Raw genomic sequence first — 20,657 nt, forward strand, 5'->3', positions numbered from 1 at the left:
TTTGTTTTCTTTTCTTACTAACTAGATAGTAGTTCACTGTTCTCCTATACTACAGAGAGGTATTTGTAATTTCATCTGCGTGGTTGGATTTAAAAGGTTGCGACAGATTCCCCGTTTCGTTGAAAAACATAAATGTTTTATACTTTGGAGTTATGCAAACGAGTACAACGACCACACTTTACAAGCACCCCAATGTCACAAAGCAAGCACTTTCTTAACACTAATTCACGAAAGACCCGATCTTCTATAAAAGCAGAATGTTCCGGAACTTTCCATGCCGACATTGAGAGGTTTGATACAGAGTTGAAATCTACTTTAAGCAAAGAAATACCTTCAACTGCAACGAAATCAACACGTATCAGAACCATCAAACATATTAAGCTTGAAGGTGACCACGAGATTGGAGATTCTGTTCCAGAAACACCAAAGATCCCTGACAGCTTCTTTCCCATGTACAACAAGATCAAGGAAATGAGAGAAATGATCACTACGCCAGTCGACCTTATTGGGTGCGTGAGAATACCCGCTTTATTGAGACTGATTACGTTGAAGTTCAAGGAAAAGGGAACAATCGAGACTATCGAAATAACAGAAATCCCAGGTTACAAACCACAACTAAAAGCTATTGAAGGTGATGACTCAAACATTGACAAAATATGGAGATTTCAACTACTTGTAACATTGTTATTCTCATCGCAAACTAAAGACGAAGTTAATTTCCAAGTCATGCAAAGTTTACACCACCATTATTTATCTTTAGGTTATCAAGATGGATTGTGTATACCTGCGGTTTTATCAACTTCATTTGCTGAACTCGACGAGTTGATTTACAAAGTTGGTTTCCACTCTAGGAAAGCCTCTTATCTACTGGAAACCGCAAAAGTTTTGAATGATTCTTATAATCAAGACGTCCCTGATAATATCGAAGAGTTAGTCAAATTAAAAGGCATAGGCTATAAAATGGGGCATTTGATACTTCAAGGAGCTTGGAAAAAAGTAATTGGGATCAGTGTCGACACCCACATGGTTAGGTTGTGTAATATGTTTGGTTGGCTGCCAAAACATGAGAAAAACCCTGATAATGTTCGGAAAGAGCTAGAGAAAATGTTGGTAAACCATAGAGATTTATGGAGTGAAATCAATCCGGTTTTAGTGGGGTTTGGTCAAAGTGTTTGTACTCCCACTGGAAGAAGGTGTGACCTTTGTCTTTTATCTAAGATAGATAAGAAAAATGATTACTTATGCCCCGCAGTAGATAAGAGGTTGCTATTGCGTGTACAACGAGACGTGGAAACGTATGACCGGAAGGTCAGAGGTGATTTAGAAAAGCTTATAAAATACATCAATAGTTGATCGGTGCAGGTATATCTTTTTCCCATCTTCTGTTTTCTCCCGTTTCACTTTTCAAGAAGGCAGAACTTCAGCATCTGTAGATATACTAATAAACTGGTTTTGAAATGCCAGTGGTAATGAATATTCTAGATTTCCCCTTATTTTCAACTTGTAAGTTCTATTGAGTATATCGTCCCACTGTTCTCTCGTCAAAGGTTCTCCCTTATAGACAAAATTCTTACCAGGTTGATAAATCTTCAGCTGTGCAAATGTCCTTGAGGGCTTTATTAGATCTGGGTTTCTCCAACTATTCCAAACATCATACCATGATGGAAGATCGATTAAACCTCTAAACCTCATCGGAGTAAGAAACTGCTGGCTGTTACCGAGCAATATGGTTATATCCTTAGGTGAGTCTTGAGGTGATGAGAAATAGCCTTCATTGGTTACAAGGAAAACATCAAGGTCCATAGTCCAAATGTTTACATCTTGAAGATTGGCATTGATTGCCTTTGTTTCTATGTCCAGTAATAGAACTTCGTCACTAATCAATACATTTGAAAGATTGACAACTTCAAAATTAGTCAATATGTTATCAAAATTTTTTAATATCAGTAATTTCAGAATGGAGAATAAAATTAGCAATAATGCAAAGATGTAAATAGTTGAGATCAAAAAGTTTAGAACTAGATTCTGTTTATAGTACATTGATTTATAATCGTGAGGAGAGCTCTTCCCATGGTGCAATTCCCCTCCACTTCTCCCCACGCCTCCTGCTCCTTCAACGTACCCATCACCAAGTGGATCAAAGTAGTCATTATCTGCCATTGATCCGTAGTCTCTACAACCTTTGCTACTCCTGAACGGTTTAATTGTTTGACTTTCCAGGTCTCTATTAAAAGTTTTCTTAATGCTGCTCATACTACTCTTATAGTAGTTATTCTGGAGGTTCATTAGATACTTGTTTTTATTTTTATAAGGCTTCGCAAGTATTGATTCTGCATCTGTAAAACCTGTATGTTCGTCGTTGTCAGAATCTAACTTTTTTGAATTTTGATTATTCTCGTCCATAACTTTGTGTATTCGAATAAAATCATTACCATAACCGTCGGATAGTCCATATTTGGGTTCAAAGTTCAAACTTGACCTTTTCTGTAGGCTTATCTTTGAATTGTTTAGGGTGGATTGAAAACAAGCATTGCTATCGATACTGTTATTGTTGTTAATCCCATTACTGTTGTGTGTATCATTATTATTACTACTGAGAATACCTGAATTATAGTTACCAAATAATTTGTGTGAAACCTGTCGTACTTTGGAGTATGTGGGGGAGACAGGTACATTGTTATAATGATTGTTTCTCTTCGTTGGAGATCTCGATATAAAATTCGAGGACATATTATCGGTTGCAGTTATGATTGTAGATATTGATTGGTTGTCTAAAAAGTCTAATTCATTGTTCTTGGGCAAGTTGTTAGTTTGTAAATCTTTGGCATTATTACCAAGCAGCGTAACATTTGAAGATATTTTCCTTTGTGCATTGTGGCTTAAAATATCTACAGAGTTTAGGTCATTGTATATAAAAGATTCTGTTTTTTCTGGACTCCTCTGAATATTCGAATTGGACAGCCCTATAGATTTTTGTGATTGCTCGATGCAATTTGAGTTGAATGATTGCTGATATAACGAATTGTTATCATCGTTGATATGATGGTCAAACTTTGTCATAATGGTAAAGTTTGACCTTGCGTCCTCAAACTCAGATGCCCCAGTGTTCTCCGTACTGATACTATATAGCGTGGCTGTGCTTCCGGCCTTGTTTCGTCTAAACGTGGAAGATTTTGCATCATGGTTGGAGGTTTCCATGAAAAGAGATTCCTTGACGTGTTTTTCAATCTTTTCCGTATTTTCAATAAGTTCGGCCTTCAGATTGACATTTTTTATGCTTGTCTCTCGATCTATGGCCATGTTTGGATTCTTGATAAACGTCAATGACGGGAACCTGGTTGGCTCTAGGTGAGTAACTGCCTTTAAAATAGGAGTGCTTTTAATTTTATCACTAACCACACCTTGTAGTTGACTGGGATCATCCATCTCATCGACAGTATCATTCAATGATGCCCTCATTGTCGACAGAGAAGATGCACTGGAGGAAATGGTATCTTCAGATTGTCTTCCCATGGTGGATATGTGGGTCTGTACGGGTTGTGGTGAGAAGGAGAGAATGTCAAACAAAAACATAGTTGGTTGACATCTCAAATATCGGTCGATCACCGTTTGTCCTACAGGCAAGTGGGACTCCAAATTTGGACAATTTCGAGATATTCACTCAGGGTGGGAAAGGGTACAATTATGAAGCAGAGTATAGAGAAAATAGAGGGAAGAACAGGCCCTGTTTTATACAGTATATAGTTGTTTCCTTGGACAGGTGAGAATAAAGTCAAAATGCTAATTTCCTTTGGTGTCTTAGGTGATGGGGGGGAGAGGGGAGGGGTCGTGAGTTTAAAGGGCCTCATCGTTCACCTCCACCACTTTTTCTCCACTCTGTTGATTAATAATACTAACTTTTTTACAATATAAAGGAAAGCATCGCCAGCTAGTCAACAGATAGGTTCAAGATGTCCCTCCGTTCTGTGTTTTCAGTTTCGTCCATTCGTAGAATGTCGTCCATCACCGCACGTGCAATTGTGTACAACGCCCATGGGGAACCAAAGGATACTTTGAAGTGTCATTCCTATAAGATTGACTTGCAAAACCTACAGCCTAATGAGGTTGTGGTTCAAACTTTAGCTGCTCCATTGAATCCTTCGGACATCAACCAAATTCAAGGTGTGTACCCTTCGAAGCCGCCACTTTCAATTGATTCGTTGCCTGAGTTGAAGGAACCAGCTGCAGTCACAGGTAACGAGGGTGTCTTTAAAGTCATTGCCAAAGGTTCCAATGTTGGGGAGTTGGAGACCGGTGACTGGTGTATTCCTTCTGGTGTTAATTTTGGTACTTGGTGTACCCACAGATTAACTACTGATAAGAACCTCTTGAAAATGCCAAAGACAATTTCACTTAACCAAGCCGCAACTATTGCTGTCAATCCCTCATCTGCATATCAAATGCTGACACATTTTGTCAAATTACAGCCGGGCGACTGGTTTATACAAAATGGTGCAAATTCTCAGGTTGGTAGAGCAGCAATTCAGATTGGCCATAAATTGGGTTATAAATCCTTGAATATTGTTAGAAACAGAGACAACTTGGACGAGTTGGTCAAAGATTTAGAATCCATTGGTGCAACTAAAGTCATCACTGAAGATGAGAGTGCATCAAAGGAGTTTGGAGCAACCGTTAAGGAATGGTTAGAAGGTAAAGAAATCAAGTTAGGTTTGAATTGTATTGGTGGTCCGTCTGCGTCTAATTTGGCAAGGAAACTCGGACACGATGCTACTATTCTAACATATGGTGCAATGTCTAAGAAGCCGCTTTCACTTCCTACTGGTAACTTCATCTTCAAGAATCTCACTGCTAAGGGTTTCTGGATCACGGGTAATATCAAAAGACACCCTGAATTGAGAATAGAAACTATCAATGCCGTCCTCAAATTCATGGAGGACGGAACTTTGAAAGAACCAAAAGTCAATGAACCAAAAGTCAAGCTCTCTACTACTACTAACGAATCGTTCCTTGAGACAGTTCTTGCAGCATTGGAAGACTCCCAAAAGGGTAAACAACTACTCAAGTTTGAGTAATCTACACAATGAGTCTCTTGTTGCCAAAGAAAAGGTTTATTTTCATTCCCCTTATTTCATTTACACACTTTTTTTCACTTATTCATGTTATTTAAGTTATTGTCCAACTATTTTTATCTAACGACCATATATAACGAACCATTCTAGTAACCCTATTCTGTTCCCCCCTCCCTCCTCTTCCATATCCGATCTCCGGCACGTGTTGTAGCCACCTCGTTGATTTTGTGCCCTTCACGAAAACCCGCGCTTTAGAAATTTCCGGAAGCCGTGCTTATTAATAAGGGACCCATCAAATGGGTGCAACTAAACCCGAATTCCGGTCCCTTGAGGTGGCTGAGCCTTTTTTTCCCGCATGGCAATTTGTCGTTATATAAGAGGGGCTCATTTGACAGTATAGAGTCAATATTCAGAAGACACACCTATACTTCCAAAGCACCAATACATAGCTAAACATCGATAGGGTACATCATCCACGAAACACAACTGAAAAGCAAACATGTCTTTGGTAACTATCCGTTCTGTTGTCTACACTGGCGAGGCCTCTCCTCTGGTCAAGGTGGTTGAAACAACCACTGAACTACCAACCCCTGGACCAGGGGAACTCTTGGTTAAAGTCCAAGCTGCAGCATTCAATCCAACTGATTACAAGCATTTCTATGCTAAATGGGGTTCGGCCGGCACCACCGTTGGTTCTGATTTGGCCGGCACGGTTGTCTCGGTTGGTTCTGAAACCAGTGGGTTTAAGGAGGGAGATACGGTCGCCTCTTTCCTCCATGGCGGCTATGACCCTCTAAAGAACTCTGGTGCTTTCCAAGATTACGTTGTTGTTCCTGCAATTACTACCCTTAACTTACCTGGATTGACCCAACAAACCAATGTCGACAACATCGACCCTTCCTTTAACATTGACACCTTTGAAAAGGCAGCGTCCCTCCCATTGGGTCTATACACTGTCGGTATGTCCCTTGAAAACAACTTTGGTAAGCCAAAGAAGGACTCATGGATTCTCGTTTGGGGGGGTACCACCGCAACAGGTTACTTGGCCATTCAAATTGCTAAGAAAATCTACGGCGCTAAAGTTATCACCACTGCAAACAAGGCTAAATATGAATCTTATTTAAAGGCTGTTGGCGCCGACGTTGTCATAGATTATCATGATGACAAGGTTATTGATCAACTAAAGGCAGCAACCGCTGATAATATCGAATATGCCCTCGACACCGTCTCCAACAAGGATACTTTTAACAAGACATACGCCGCTCTAAGACCTACTGGTAAATCCTATATCGATAACCTATTGTCCCTTGGTGAAGAAACTTTGGAAGGGCAAACTACAAAGAAGGATACCGAGTTTTCCAAGACTTTTGTCTATCTTGTCACTGGAGAATCTTTAGACTTGAATGGCTTTAAACTTGAATCATCCCCAGAGATTGTTGCTAACCATAAGAACTTCCATGAAAAAATACTCAAGGCAGTTAAAGATGGTGAAATTAAAACCATGCCAATCAAGATTTATCCAAATGGTTTCAATTCAGCAGATGCTGCTTTGAAGGAACTCTTGGATGGTGTTTCTTTCAAAAAACTGGTCATCCGCTCCATTGACAATTGATCTAGCCCAAGCACTTCATTTCCAATTTTATATATTTAAGTCGTTTATTAACCACCTGTATAAAAGACCTCTGGTTATTACACCCTATTGATTTAACACTTGATTTAATGCTGATGAACTATCTGATAATTTAACTAGGCTATGAGGGTTTTGATTTCGTAGTTTATATTTGTATTCTATCTTATAATGCATTTATTCTCGTAACGCTGTCTAGATATGCATAGCATGCGCATAATCTTAACAGTTCAGAAAGCTAAAGAAGTTGATCTATTCAGCACAGGATGACTTCCTAAATCTAACATCAATTCAAAAAAAAAAAAGTAATCAAAAGCACTGATTATGTTTGCGTATTAATTCTATTTTGAGGATTAATCTAAAAAATTTGAATTTGAACTTTGATTAGACAAGCTTATATAAAATATTACCCACATGAAACCTACCTGGGAAAAGGAGATGAAGTTAATACTCCTATATATATACTAAATATGTACTAACCTAGATAAACATAAGTAGGAAAAGAAAGGTTTAGGCATTGCTATAAGAATCAGGAAACAATCCCTTTCTAATTCATATAACTCGCCCAGTTAAACATTCTCGCCTTATCGGGACTAAGGTGAACGTTAGTAGTCCCAATCGATTGACGTTGTCCGTATATAAAAAGAGCTCTTTGGATAATCAAGTTTTACAAATAGTGACTTCTTAATTGGATATATTCTTGGTCAATAAGCAAATTTTCTCCTGTTAATTCATTTTCTGGGTAATTGTTTTAAACAAACTAATATATAAATAATATTATTCTTGGCATGTTGTGGCTAAAGAAAAAAATCAGAAATACTGAAAGAGAATCTGTCTTTCCTCTACATGTAAGAGATCAAATGGAAGGCTATCTCTCTATTTCCTAACAGGGTAATTATATCGAAGGTTGGAGAAGATTGAAGAGGTTTGTAGACGATTGTAGAAACTGAACAGTCTATCTGGAAGGGAAATTGAATCCCATAAAATACTATTTTTAGATCAAGTAACTGTTACACAAAAAAAAGCACGTTCTACAAATAATTTTAGATGATTAAAATGCCAAATCTATATAATATAGAAACAGAAATGATTAGATGCTCAACTAAGTATTATCAGTTAGGGATTTGTTACAACAATTCCCTCTTTAGCTCAGTTGGAAGAGCGCGAGACTGTAATGGAATACAAGACATCTTGAGGTCTCTGGTTCGATCCCGGAAGGAGGGAGTTATTTTTTAACTGCGCAAACATTCTAAAACGCTTTTGGGGATTCAAATAACCATCATCCATAGCATGAATTTGACTCTTTTTTTTTTCACGTTGGCAAATAACCTCTATATCATACAGTTTTGTAGCACAAACACGGCAAAACAAAAACAGTTTTAAGATGGCTACATCTCAGAGAGCATTGAATGCATATCGTGCCGCTTTGCGTTCTACTAGAATTGCTTTCGGAAATGATATAACCACCCTAAATGCTGCTAGAAATCAAATTAAACAGGAAATGAAATCTGAAGTTTCAGCAACAAATCCCAAACTAGATATTCCAGCTAGGATCGAGCTTTTGGAACAGGTGAGTGTCTTTTTGAAACGTAATGTTGTTCAGGGAGTGAAAAGGAAGGATGTGGAAGAAACGAAATACACTTTGAATATTCATCAGGATACTGAATTAGGAGACAATGAAGATATTAAGGTAAAGAAGTCTACATTAACTGCAGGTGCCGCAAGTGGTGGGGGCTGTTGTGGTAATGGCCAAATTGAATTACAGCAAAAACACTAAATCAATTAGGAGGCCTAATGAAACAAAAACTGCTTTGACCACAAGAAAATGACTGTCCTTGAAAGTAGTATTTAATTCCTATTGGGAATAGAAATGTCACTCCACGCTAAGTTTTCAACTCATTCTGTAAATATATGTCTAAGTAAATGTAATTTGCTAATATTGCTAAGCCAAATATATGCTATTGGTGTAATTCTCACAAAGACCGAAGAAAAAACGCCTCCTTGAAAATGGACCGGTCTAATTATAGTCTGCCTGTCCAACGAAAACTGTCAAAATCGAAGTTTTCCCTTCTTAAACGCCCATTCCAGTCCCTATTTTGCTAGGTATTACTTTGCATGCATGGCAGTACCAGTCCCTTGTCTTGTAACATTACGGAAGAGGGGCTAGCCTAGCCCAAGCTTTTGGAACTGTGGCTGGAATGTGCAAGTCCCACTTAAATTACTATATAAGTACAGACTATTGCACACCTACATTGATCTAAAACAGTTGAACCATTTGAAAAAGGATTATCAATCAATAAACAACATTCAAAATGGCAGACCAAGGCAGAAAGAACTTTTCAGACAAATTAGCAGACACCGTTACCCCAGACTCTCAAAAGTCCACTTGGGACAAGGCATCCGAAGGTGTTTCCGACACCTATGACAAGGCGGCAGGTAAGGTCCAACCAGAAGAAGATAAGGGTGTTTTCCAGAAGATCTCTGACACCTTGACCGGCAACAACAAGAATTAGTGTTCTTAGTTGGAAACGAAGTTATCTACAACTTTCTTTAAGTATATGAACTAATACAAGAAGTAATGACTACTTTATAACATATATAACCAAATTAACTTTTATCCTCAAGCGTTATTTTAGTGATGGGAAACGGCCGAGAAATCAAACTTTTTAATTGTATTTCGACATCTACGAGTGCAGAATATTTTTTATTCACTACAAAGTTGCAATGTTCCCACACCGTGACGAGCCCACCGATAAGCAGATTACTGAAAATATACGTAAATGTGTTGCTGTTGCACACAAAGTTAAGGAAGAGGGCCATCATCCGTTTGGATCGATTTTAGTTGGTCCCGATAACTCAACTGTTTTACTTGAACAAGGTAACATCAATACACTTAACCATGCCGAGTCAACTCTGTGTCAAATTGCATTTGAGAGATATCCACAAGAATATCTCTGGAAATGTACTTTGTACACCAATTTTGAACCTTGTTGTATGTGTGCAGGTTCAATCTACTGGTCTAATATTGGTAGAGTTGTTTATGGGCTTAGCGAAAATGCATTGCTCGAATTAACAGGTAATGATAAGGAAAATATGACGTTGGATTTACCTTGCAGAAAAGTCTTCAATGCTGGCCAAAAAGATGTTCAAATAATAGGTCCTGTTGGAGAGGAGCTTGACAAAACATTAAAAAGCCTGATTCTGGAAGATCATATTGATTTTTGGAAAAATCAAAATTGATTCGATTTCCTAAAACGGAGTGGCTGGTTTTTTTTTTGTGATATACATAAATCATTTTTATCTTATCAATATCTAGAGTTTATAGAGACCGTTGCTCCCTATGTTTAACTCATTCTTTTGATTCCAAGTAGTATTGCACTTGCTTAAGGTGAATTTATCTTTACAGTACGTTTGCTAGATGTCGACAAGTACAATCGAACCTATTCATCAAGAAGAAAAATACTATACTTTTAGGACACCAGGAGAAACCCGTCACAAGCTCCATGTTGTTGACCCAGACTACGGTTTATTTGACAGAAATGCCCATAAAACAGGATTTGGGTTCAATACTAAAAAGTTTATGAGGAAAATAAGGGGAAGGAAGAGTACAGAAGATTTTCAAATCTCCAATGAATTCCAACTACGTGCCGAGCCGGAAATCTATGATTCGGGCATTCAAGAGTTAAGTGTTAGTCCCGAAAGACTATTTCCCGACCTTCCAATTGATTCCGAATCAAGTGAGTCAGATACTGAGTCCATAGCGGAATGTGAATCTGTATTCTCAGGTCAAGCCATTTCAAATTCACTAATCGGTTCAAAATCCAGATCTATTTCCCGGAACAGTGGTATGTCACAAAAGAAGACTGCGCTTACATTTTCTGACAAACTATGCAGGCCTAAAAAAACTTCTCCAATTCAGTATAAGACGAAGATTGAAATGGAATATGAAAAACTCAAAATAAAGGCAGCCAGGCATAAAGCTGAGAAAGAGGCGTTAAAATGTAAGCTACTAAGAAAGGAAATGGCATCCAAGATGCGAGATTATGAGTACTATTGCATAAATAGGATTGAACATCGAGATCAACATCAACCCCATAATAGAAAACAGGGGCGACCAGTAATCCAAGATTCGCTTCCTATTGCACCATCTTGTTATTTCCCAAATAAGACTTTGAAAGGGTCCAGAGGATCAATAAGGCATCCTTTGTCTCAATTATGTGATAAATTGCCTTCTGATATATCGGAAGCTTTGCGGTATAGTGCGTCAATGACGCCAACCACAAGAGCTGTCGAAGATTTCCACCGTTATGTGGAAATTTGGGTCAGTGGGTTACCATTGGTGAATGTTATTTGGCCAGTGCTGCACCTCATCGGTGCATTTATTCCTAGAGGAGATCCAAATAGTCGGAGTCTAGTGTCTCTTGTTGTTGCTTTTATTGATTTGCTTATACTTTACATGACAGGGCTGGCCACTTACTACTTTACGTATTACGCATACAAGGCAATCACTAGTTTACTCTACATCGGTAAGTTGTTCCATTTAATGTAAACTCTTGTTTACGTTAGTGAACAGCGAGGTTTAACTAAATAATATGACTTCGATAGAAAAATACAACCTATAGCCTATATAATGCAATATTTCTAAACAAAATTTACCCAAATAAAAGAACAATGACGGAAAACGCTGAGAGAATAAAAAAAAGTTTCCCGGAAATACCATAATTGAACATAAAAAATACCAATGATAAGTATCACAATAATCCGATACACCTAAAAGAAGAAAAAAAAAATCAATGCCAACAAATAACCAGATTTGTTCAAATAGTGACAAGACCAAATAAGGGATTGCATGAGCCAGTCTCTAAGGGTACTAATCTTAAACCGCAATAACTTGTCCAACAGCGTTGACAATATCATTGATCAAATTTTTGACATCTTCTTTAACCTCGTCTAATTGTGCTTCAGCATATTCTGTTGCAACATCAACAGAGCGTTGTAAATCTTCGGTGGAATCAGCAGATTCCTTGGCATTCCAGAAATCGCTGATGTCTCCACCGGCACCATTATAAATCAAAACATTTGGTGTATCATCTGGTAAAGATGATAAAGCATTCTTGGTACCATACTTAACCAAATTTTCCTTCATTTGCTTAGGAGTGATTGCTGCAGTTGAAAACATTGAATCGGTTTTTGGAGATAATGATAAAAAGTAAGACAAGATACCACAAACGTGAGGAGAGGCCATAGAAGTACCTGATAAAATGGCAGTGGCAGTATCGGATCCAATATAAGTTGATAAAATGTTCAAACCTGGAGCAAAAATATCGACACATTTACCGTAGTTTGAGAAATATGCCTTGGTGTCTGATAAAGTCGAAGCACCAACTGTAATGGCATTTTCTGCAGCAGCAGGCGAGTAATCACATGCATCTGCATCATCGTTACCAGCTGCAACGGCAAAATGCAAACCCGCCTTAACTGCAGCATTAACAGCTAAATCTAAGGCTGGGGACTTACCACCACCTAAAGACATGTTAGCAGTAGAACCCTTGAATCCCTTATCACCAGATTTCGCCTCTTTAATATGAGCATTTGCGGCATACTCGACACCTTTGACAACATCAGACATAGTACCTGAACCATTTGATCTTAAAACCTTAACAGCAACAATCTTGGATTTTTTTGCAACACCATAGTCTTCGGAACCAATAGTACCTGCGCAGTGAGTACCATGACCATTACCGTCAATGTCATCATCACCATTTGGAATGGTTGCACCCCAAACTGCTCTGCCACCAAATTGTTCGTGTTTAACATTGACACCAGTGTCAATAACATACGCAGTGACACCTTCACCAGCATCAGCATCATAGAGATACTTGTTATAGTTACTTAAGCCCAAGGTTTCTCTATGGGAGATTCTAGATAACCCCCATGGTGCATTGTTTTGGGTCTCACCAACGGTATGTACTGCAGAATCCAACTCTATAAGGGCAATGTCCTTGGAGTGTCTTAATAAATCAACCACTTCAGCAGTGAAAACACCAGAATAGCCCTTTAAGCCAGGAGCATTAAAGACGTGATTGATACCACCAGATTTGGTATGGAACTTCAAAGCTTCCACAGATTGCTCAAATTGCTCCTTACTTGAAGCATCCAACTGAGCAAAAGATTGGGATTGGGCATCAGCGACCCACAACTTATGAAAGTCAAACGCTTCATCAGAGACATCATCCTTGAGAATAACAATAAACGAAAATGGAATTGCCTTTTCATTGAAGTGAATGTCCAAAGCTTCAGACTCATCCAACAACTCAATAGAGGAGAAATCAAAAGTCTTGGTCAAACCAACACCGTTGGAAACTTCAGACGATTCCATAATGGTCGCAACATCTGAAGATGATTCCTGCATATTTGGAATAACCACAGCTGACACCTTAGATGCAGCCAAAGAGGAGAGAATTGAGAGGCACAAAGTCGATGATAGTTTCATCTTTGCAGAAAGTGAAAGAGAGAAATAGTTTTAAAGTGTAGAGAAATGTATATGTGGTGAATCTGTTAGACACACCGACAACAATGGATGAAGGGGGAAAGAAACAAAAGAAGGACAAGTCCAACAAGAAGAATAAGAAGAGAGTAACATATCAAGTGTTGGTCATGAAACTGATAAGAGGCCATGAGGGCAAATTTATACCTTCTAGTACACCCGCGACTCGGAAATGCCACAAATTGGGGCAAGCAATTAAATTAGCAATGGCATATCTGATAGAAGAAACGATAAGCGTCTCCGTTAAGCCTCCACCTCGGTGCACCTCCCGGGTACAACAACCACAACTGTCGCACCACAGCTTGAAATACTGTTGTGGGACCAGCATCCCCGGATTTCGCTCCCATGCATGAAGTTAAGGGGAAGACTCATTTGGCAAGCATGCATGCAATATGGAAATGAATATGCATTTTGGATCTCTAGCTGACTTGGAGTTTCCTATACCAACACGTGTTAGATAAACAACCATACTTTTGGAGTGGAACAATCGAGTGGACCCTCTATACAGTGGTATTCTTCCGGTTGTGTCCAATTAGACTAGATGAACAACTGCCAACGAAACTCCTTCACAGGCAGACTAGAGTCTCCTGACGGTGGTTCCAGATTGAGATCAACATCTCTCTCATATTCGACATCCAGCTCCAACTCCAACTCCAATTCCAACTCTGTCTACCCAAGTAATGTTCCGTCACGGTCTTCCTCTTTAAGATTTCCCAGCCGTGCCCATACAATGCTTAACAACGACCTCCATTATACCCCCTATACCCCAGACAGAGATTCTTCTCCTTCTCCAACTAATGCGTCGTCGCTTCATATAGTTGCTGCTCCATCTTATTCTGCTTCCTCTTTACCTGCTCCAAGGCCAACTCGAAATAGGCCTCTATCAGCTAATCTAGTCAATAATACTTCCTCCAATAAAAGCTCGTACAGCCCGTTGCTGAAAACACAGGCGGGCGAAAGTCCTACAACAACAAAGTCTAGGTTGGGCTCACCAAGCTCACTGAACCGATTGAATCTCTCTCATCTGAACGAGTACCACCACTTCCCTAGATCGGCATCTCCCTTGGCAAATAATGAAGGTGGCACTGCTCCAAACATGAGCTCCGAGTCAACCCCCCTGCTATCTTCTAACGATAATTTGGATGAGGCAGTCGGTTCGGCTCTTCAGCCAAACCCTGCTATGGTACTTGAGTTGGACTTAGAAGGCAACGTGAAGTTCATCAGTAAAGTTTGGGAAACCGTTGTGGGGACCAATCTATCGAAAATCATCAACAAACCAATCAGGAATTTTATAGTAGGTGATGATGAAGATAAGGATGTGTTTACAAAGGCTACCAAGATTATGATGGTAGACAACGAGACCTACAAAATTAGGTTTATAGTGAATACAAATTTGAAAAACAGGAGACACTCTGATGCATCGTCAAAAACATCCTCAGGAGACTCGGTTTTATCTTCTAATAAGAACATTGAATCGATAAATTTGCGTTCGAATGATAATTCAGATGATGATTCGTTAAGTATACATTCGGATGCATCAACAATTACAACAGATGGTGACTTTATAGAATTAGAAGCACAAGGTATTATTATTCATGACAAATTTGACATTGCAACACATACGATGTGGATAGTAAAGCCATGGGTGCCGATTCAAGACGTTACTCTAGAACTATCAGAAGAATTGATATCTACTATCGGCACTTTTGGTGTAAACTTATTGGAATCCTATATGTTATACCTAACAGATATGGGAATTACTGATGAAAGTGAATTGCCAGCTCCGGAAATGGAGTTGTGCAGAATATGCGAGGAAAAAGTTCCCAATTGGTGGCTAGAGAAACATACAGAATTATGTTTGGTTGAGCATAGAGCAGAAGACTTTGTATATGCTCGACAAGAAGAGTTGCATGAACATCGGAAATTGTTGAGTAATATCCTTGAAACCTTACACCGGAAACTAGCAGCATCTCCAGCAAGCCCATCAAATAATTCATCATCCAATAGTTCTTTGAACTCTTTGGGCTCATTGGTTGCATCACCAATTGGTTCATCCTCTAATTCGTCGGTTTCAAGTGAAAATTCCACCAACTCGTCCTCCTCAAGTTTTGTATCAGTCAATGAGTATAAAGGCTATGCTATTCCTTGTGGTCCTCAAAATACAGGCCAGGCAAACAATTTGCCTATAATAATGCAAAGAAGAAAAAGTTCTGGAACTTTGTTTCCACAAATAAGATTTCCATTCAAGAGTCTTGAAAGTGTCATTGCGTATTGCGACGAAGCCCTCAAAATTAACCCTGGTGAAATTAGGGATGATCACAGTAGAGGGAGAAATCCTAATGAGCTACATGAGATTGCTTACTCTCCAATCTCTCAAAATGCGTTAAATAACCTCAAAGAGTTGAGATTGCCTGCTTCAAGTGACCCTGCAATTCATCAAATTACTGAAGATACAAAGGAATTAGTTGATAAGAAATTAGAAGCTTTAGAAAGATATGCCCATATCCTACAGTATGTAGATAGAATAACAAAAGAAACGAATGAACTGGTCCTGTTGGCCGTTCAGAATGTTATCAAAAAAATCAAGGAACACGTATTCTGCATGTCAGAACCAGAATCAGAGAATGATACCCTGTCTATTAGGTCTGGTAGAAGCTCCAAATTAGCCATTCCCTTTCAGCCTCAGGTTATCAAATCACCTAAAATACAAACCAGTGGCATCCTCTTTAATAACTCTTTTCTAGATGACTTTTCACATGCTGATTCAAAGGATGGTTTGAGAATATCTGGCAGTTCTACACCTAAAAACTCAGCATTAATCCAAAGGAGGTCAACTCCTGTTATTACTATTGCCAATGAAGAAGATAAAGGCAAAAAGCTTTCTACCAGTAGTATTTCCACATCCAGAAGGCCTTCTTCACCTGGATATTCATTACCGTTGGCTTCAATTCAAAAAACATTCAGAAAATCGGAAACATTTCATTCATCTCATCTCCCAACTTCTTATTCTCAAACAAACGAGGGTAGTAATTACAATAAGTTATTATCCACGCCTGTTGCAATAACATCATCAAATGAGAGGCCCCCAATATCTCCCCTATTGGCTCCGACTTCAACTAAGCACTCATTACCGTCAATTAAAGATTATGAGGTTATTAAACCAATTAGCAAGGGTGCTTTTGGTTCTGTTTTTCTTGCTAAAAGGAAACTCACAGGTGATTTGGTAGCCATCAAAGTTTTGAAAAAATCCGATATGATTGCCAAAAATCAAGTGACAAATGTGAAGGCCGAACGTGCTATTATGATGGCGCAGTCTGATTCGAAGCATGTTGTCCAGTTGATTGCTTCCTTCCAAAGTACACATTACTTATATTTGGTTATGGAATATTTGAATGGTGGTGACCTGGCAACTTTGTTGAAAAATATGGGTACATTACCAGACGTTTGGGCAAAAAGATATATTGCTGAGGTTATTGTGGGAGTTAATGATCTACATTCTAAGGGTATTGTTCACAGGGATTTAAAACCAGATAATTTATTGATTGATCATTCTGGTCACATCAAATTAACGGACTTTGGGTTGAGTAGAATGGGGTTGGTTAACAGACAAAAGGCGGTGGCGAAATATCAGCTTCAGAATTTATTTCAAGGAACTGCTGGAAGTGGTAAACGTGGGAGTAGTTCAAGTCACCGTAGTGTTTTAGGTTTAGAACCTGTCTCAACCGCAGGATCGAAGGTGACTACTCCTGATTCCTCCAAACCTGGGTCCTTAGATATAACCAACACTGATGATAGTTTCAAGACAAACGAATCAAGCTTTACGAAATACGAATATCCCATGACTACTTCGAAATCCGATAGCTCTGTGGATAAAGCGGCAATTAAGGACTATTCGCCATCAATTGCAAATGCATCTAATGATTCAAACCGAGTATTTACCCCTTCAGCTATTAGTTCACTCCAGCAAGATACTAAAACAAGGCCAAATAGACCCTCTGCAAGGAACTTGTCGATAGGCTCTGCTACTTCAGATTCGAGTGCTTTATTATCTCCCATTCAGTCCAGATTTTCAAAAGATGAATCAGCGCAAGCAGTGATCGAAGCTCCTAAAACGTACGCACTTTTTGATCCAGATCATAGTACTCAATCTAGAAAGTTCGTTGGTACACCGGATTATCTTGCACCCGAAACTGTTGCAGGTAAAGGACAAGACAAGACAAGTGACTGGTGGTCAATTGGATGTATATTATTTGAGTTTTTATTTGGGTATCCTCCATTTAATGATGATACACCTGATAAAGTTTTCAATAATATTTTGTATGGTGATATTCAGTGGCCGAATCTTCCACCTGAAGAATTCAAGACTTATTGTTCTGACAAGGCGCACGATTTAATTGAGAAGTTGCTTATTAAAGATCCTACAAAAAGACTAGGCGCCGATGGTTCGCAAGAAATAATGGACCATCCATATTTTGAAGGAATCAATTGGGAGACATTATTTAATGAAGAAGCTTCCTTTGTCCCCGAAACCGACCATCCTGAATCTACTGATTACTTTGATAACAGAGGTGCAGAGATGGCAGAGTTCCCAACAGATGATGATATTAACATTGATCATTTGAATTTGAATTCGAACCAACAGAATTCTTGCACCGAAAGTGCTACTACAGACTACACTAAGGATCTTGATGTAGAAATTACAGATGAGGAAGATGAGGAGGAGGAAGACCCCCCTGATTATTTCCAAATCAAGAAAGCAGACTCAAGTTCATCAAATCTTGTTTCACCAAGAAATAGTTTTTCTAGACATGGTCAGTTTTTCACAAATAGAGAAAGAAGAGGCTCAAGGCTGAATGATGCAGGAAGCAACTCAGAATTTGGGTCCTTTCAATTTAGAAATTTGATGGTTTTAGAGAAACAGAACAAAGATGCGATTAATAGGTTGAAATCCGAGCATGCAGAGCACAGAAATAGTGTGTCATCAATCACATCGAGCGAGATAGCATATTCCCAATCAACTGGATCATCAGGCAATGGATGCTTCAATATGAATTCTGCACCTGCTACACCGGGTAGTGGGACAATATCAAGAGGTAGGACTCAACATGGCCTCACTCCAAACAAGAGGTCCATGTCGCCCAATCCACAACTAATCACAGGTCTTAAATCGCCTGTTCTAACGTTCATACCTTCTCCCACAGTGAGAAATCAATCTTTTATCGAAGAATCACGCCCAGGGATCGGCAAAAGAAAAGAGAGTTCACCTGCTATTCATATCCTTACCAAGTCTTTTACACGTACAATGAGTGATTTTTCACCTTCATCCTCAGATACAGAGGAAAGAAGTTCTAGGCTGTCCAGATTGAACACCCGAAATCTCAGGGGGCCAAGGATCAGAACCTCCTCATCATCAACAACAGCGAAGATGCCCTCTCTATTACCTACCCTTTCAGTTTTGTTGTTTGAACCAATTCCTATTCATAGATATTCAATCACGCGTGACTTGGAAAATCTAGGTTGTATCGTCTTTTCATGTGCGAGTGGATCCGAATTGATTAAACTAGCAAGCGGGAATATTGCATTTGACATTATTTTCACCTCCAGTGAATCTCATCGGTTGAGTTCACTTGACCTGGTTAAGTTGATTAGACATACGACTTCGTTGAACACAAACACAACTATAGTTGCTCTAACACCATACGCCAAGGGAGAAAGCTCTGATGTTTATGATTATGTCATTGAATACCCAATTACACGTGACAAACTTAAGGAGATACTTACAAAGGTTCAAAGTTTAGGAATGAATACAGAGGAGGCAATTGTAACAGACACTGAATAAGTTATAGCTTATGTTTTTACAGCTTTAGATGCAAACCATGCAAACACTAATGATATCAAGGGAACTACAACATGGGCTAATTTATGCGAAGTTTGCTTTTTCACCAACTGAGTAACAATAGTATCCAATTGCGTTTGCATAGCATTGAAGGAAAACATCTCATCTACTCTCTTTATGGCACGCTTGGAAATATCCTCGCTTTGCTCATTTGTAAATGTTTTAATGAGTTCCAGCGTTTTTTCCCATTTGTTGGTTTCGGATTCTACAGTGAACCCAGTGAACTCCTCAGATTTCGCATAGTCAACAATTGTTTCTAGCGGCCCTCCTGATTTATCTGCAACAACTAGCTTACCCAGTCTCATTGCCTCTAGGGGAACAATTCCAAAATGTTCATTGGTTGGGGTATATAACAATGCGTCACATTTAGAAATAAAGGCATTTTTCAGATCTGTAGCGAGATTCTTAATAAATATAACGTTTGTAGTGACTGCGATAGTTGAAGGTGGCTCTGATTGTATTATTTCTACATACTCAAAGCCAGCTGAATCACACAACTGAGATAATTCGTTGAAGTATTCGACATTTTCTGTTACACGATTATCGAAACCGCCGGCAATAATTAGAACTTGTTTCTTATCCTTTGATTCTTCTAGATATTTTGCAAATGCTTGGAGAGCTAATTTAATATTCTTTTTCCTTTCGAAACGATTAATTGAAAGAAAAAACGATCTATCTCCTAATGTTTTGTCAACAAATGAAAGTGCATTCTTGGAGGGAGCAAATACCCGAGTATCGGTTTCTACACACGGATAAACAACCTTTAGTTCACCTGATACTAATTTGAATTCTCTTTGCACAACTGATTTTGTAAACTTGGAATTCACAACAACTTCGTCAGCATAAGAAGTCGATATATCTTCAACTATATCAAACAATAACCGATAGATTTTTCTAATCAAGGATTTATGAGAAGCCAACAGTTTGTCAGGGAAATGGCAGTAGAATAAAATCTTAGTGTTCCAAGAGAAAATTTGAAGTAGTGGTATACAGTACGATAGTTGATCTAAGATAATTATATCGTATTGGTAGAATTGCAGGGTAATGATCAATTTGATGGACAAATACAACTGTCTTAAGAATGCAAAGACAATGTAAAACTTATTCAAGAAACTCGTTGGCAAAAAATCACCATAAACCTCGACATCTAAATCTTTAACTTCTTCAAAACAGTGTTTGGGATCACAATGGGATGTAAAGAGAGTGACATCATGTCCTTTTGATTTTAAAGCCAAAGCTGCATCGACTATAAGTCTTTCGGCACCTCCGATTCCTAAATCCGGATGAATAAAAGCAACTTTTGGCATTATACTCTTTTAATTTAACCCTGGAATAATGGTGTCTCTATATGTAGCCAAGTTCAATATAGTAATTACACGTGTTAGAGGCAACTGTCACCAAAAAAAGGTTGTTTTTCTGCCATAAACTTTGAATGTTTGATTCGCTCTCGGTTTGTGTTTTCCCTCCTTTTTTTTTTGCACATCATAAGAAATGGTTATGTATGTTCAGACTTGGACA

At 38.7% G+C, this 20,657-nt stretch overlaps 9 protein-coding genes and 1 non-coding gene across 10 annotated transcripts; 7 read left to right on the top strand and 3 right to left on the bottom strand.

The window, feature by feature from the left end:
* Positions 1 to 132: 132 nt before the first annotated feature.
* On the top strand, positions 133 to 1,353 carry C5L36_0B10320 (uncharacterized protein; the record flags this gene model as incomplete). Its single annotated transcript, XM_029465415.1, has 1 exon — positions 133 to 1,353. The coding sequence occupies one exon, from the start codon at positions 133 to 135 to the stop codon at positions 1,351 to 1,353; it is 1,221 nt and encodes a 406-aa protein (XP_029321274.1).
* Positions 1,354 to 1,404: 51 nt separating this feature from the next.
* C5L36_0B10330 (uncharacterized protein) lies at positions 1,405 to 3,573 on the bottom strand (the record flags this gene model as incomplete). Its single annotated transcript, XM_029465416.1, has 1 exon — positions 1,405 to 3,573. The coding sequence occupies one exon, from the start codon at positions 3,571 to 3,573 to the stop codon at positions 1,405 to 1,407; it is 2,169 nt and encodes a 722-aa protein (XP_029321275.1).
* A 377-nt stretch (positions 3,574 to 3,950) lies between these two features.
* On the top strand, positions 3,951 to 5,072 carry C5L36_0B10340 (uncharacterized protein; the record flags this gene model as incomplete). Its single annotated transcript, XM_029465417.1, has 1 exon — positions 3,951 to 5,072. One exon carries the CDS (start codon positions 3,951 to 3,953, stop codon positions 5,070 to 5,072), a length of 1,122 nt encoding a protein of 373 aa, XP_029321276.1.
* A 496-nt stretch (positions 5,073 to 5,568) lies between these two features.
* On the top strand, positions 5,569 to 6,681 carry C5L36_0B10350 (uncharacterized protein; the record flags this gene model as incomplete). The annotated part of the gene is made up of 1 exon (XM_029465418.1): positions 5,569 to 6,681. The coding sequence occupies one exon, from the start codon at positions 5,569 to 5,571 to the stop codon at positions 6,679 to 6,681; it is 1,113 nt and encodes a 370-aa protein (XP_029321277.1).
* A 1,153-nt stretch (positions 6,682 to 7,834) lies between these two features.
* C5L36_0Btrna2Y lies at positions 7,835 to 7,920 on the top strand. Its single transcript is given in 2 exon segments — positions 7,835 to 7,872; positions 7,884 to 7,920. It is a non-coding gene; the product is annotated as a tRNA-Tyr (tRNA).
* A 160-nt stretch (positions 7,921 to 8,080) lies between these two features.
* Positions 8,081 to 8,473, top strand: C5L36_0B10360 (uncharacterized protein; the record flags this gene model as incomplete). The annotated part of the gene is made up of 1 exon (XM_029465419.1): positions 8,081 to 8,473. One exon carries the CDS (start codon positions 8,081 to 8,083, stop codon positions 8,471 to 8,473), a length of 393 nt encoding a protein of 130 aa, XP_029321278.1.
* A 1,641-nt stretch (positions 8,474 to 10,114) lies between these two features.
* Positions 10,115 to 11,245, top strand: C5L36_0B10370 (uncharacterized protein; the record flags this gene model as incomplete). Its single annotated transcript, XM_029465420.1, has 1 exon — positions 10,115 to 11,245. One exon carries the CDS (start codon positions 10,115 to 10,117, stop codon positions 11,243 to 11,245), a length of 1,131 nt encoding a protein of 376 aa, XP_029321279.1.
* A 327-nt stretch (positions 11,246 to 11,572) lies between these two features.
* C5L36_0B10380 (uncharacterized protein) lies at positions 11,573 to 13,189 on the bottom strand (the record flags this gene model as incomplete). The annotated part of the gene is made up of 1 exon (XM_029465421.1): positions 11,573 to 13,189. One exon carries the CDS (start codon positions 13,187 to 13,189, stop codon positions 11,573 to 11,575), a length of 1,617 nt encoding a protein of 538 aa, XP_029321280.1.
* Positions 13,190 to 13,784: 595 nt separating this feature from the next.
* Positions 13,785 to 19,082, top strand: C5L36_0B10390 (uncharacterized protein; the record flags this gene model as incomplete). The annotated part of the gene is made up of 1 exon (XM_029465422.1): positions 13,785 to 19,082. The coding sequence occupies one exon, from the start codon at positions 13,785 to 13,787 to the stop codon at positions 19,080 to 19,082; it is 5,298 nt and encodes a 1,765-aa protein (XP_029321281.1).
* Positions 19,083 to 19,090: 8 nt separating this feature from the next.
* Positions 19,091 to 20,446, bottom strand: C5L36_0B10400 (uncharacterized protein; the record flags this gene model as incomplete). The annotated part of the gene is made up of 1 exon (XM_029465423.1): positions 19,091 to 20,446. One exon carries the CDS (start codon positions 20,444 to 20,446, stop codon positions 19,091 to 19,093), a length of 1,356 nt encoding a protein of 451 aa, XP_029321282.1.
* Positions 20,447 to 20,657: the final 211 nt, after the last annotated feature.

The sequence above is a fragment of the Pichia kudriavzevii genome, chromosome 2 (assembly GCF_003054445.1).
Source record: "Pichia kudriavzevii chromosome 2, complete sequence".
NCBI classification, from domain to species: domain Eukaryota; kingdom Fungi; phylum Ascomycota; class Pichiomycetes; order Pichiales; family Pichiaceae; genus Pichia; species Pichia kudriavzevii.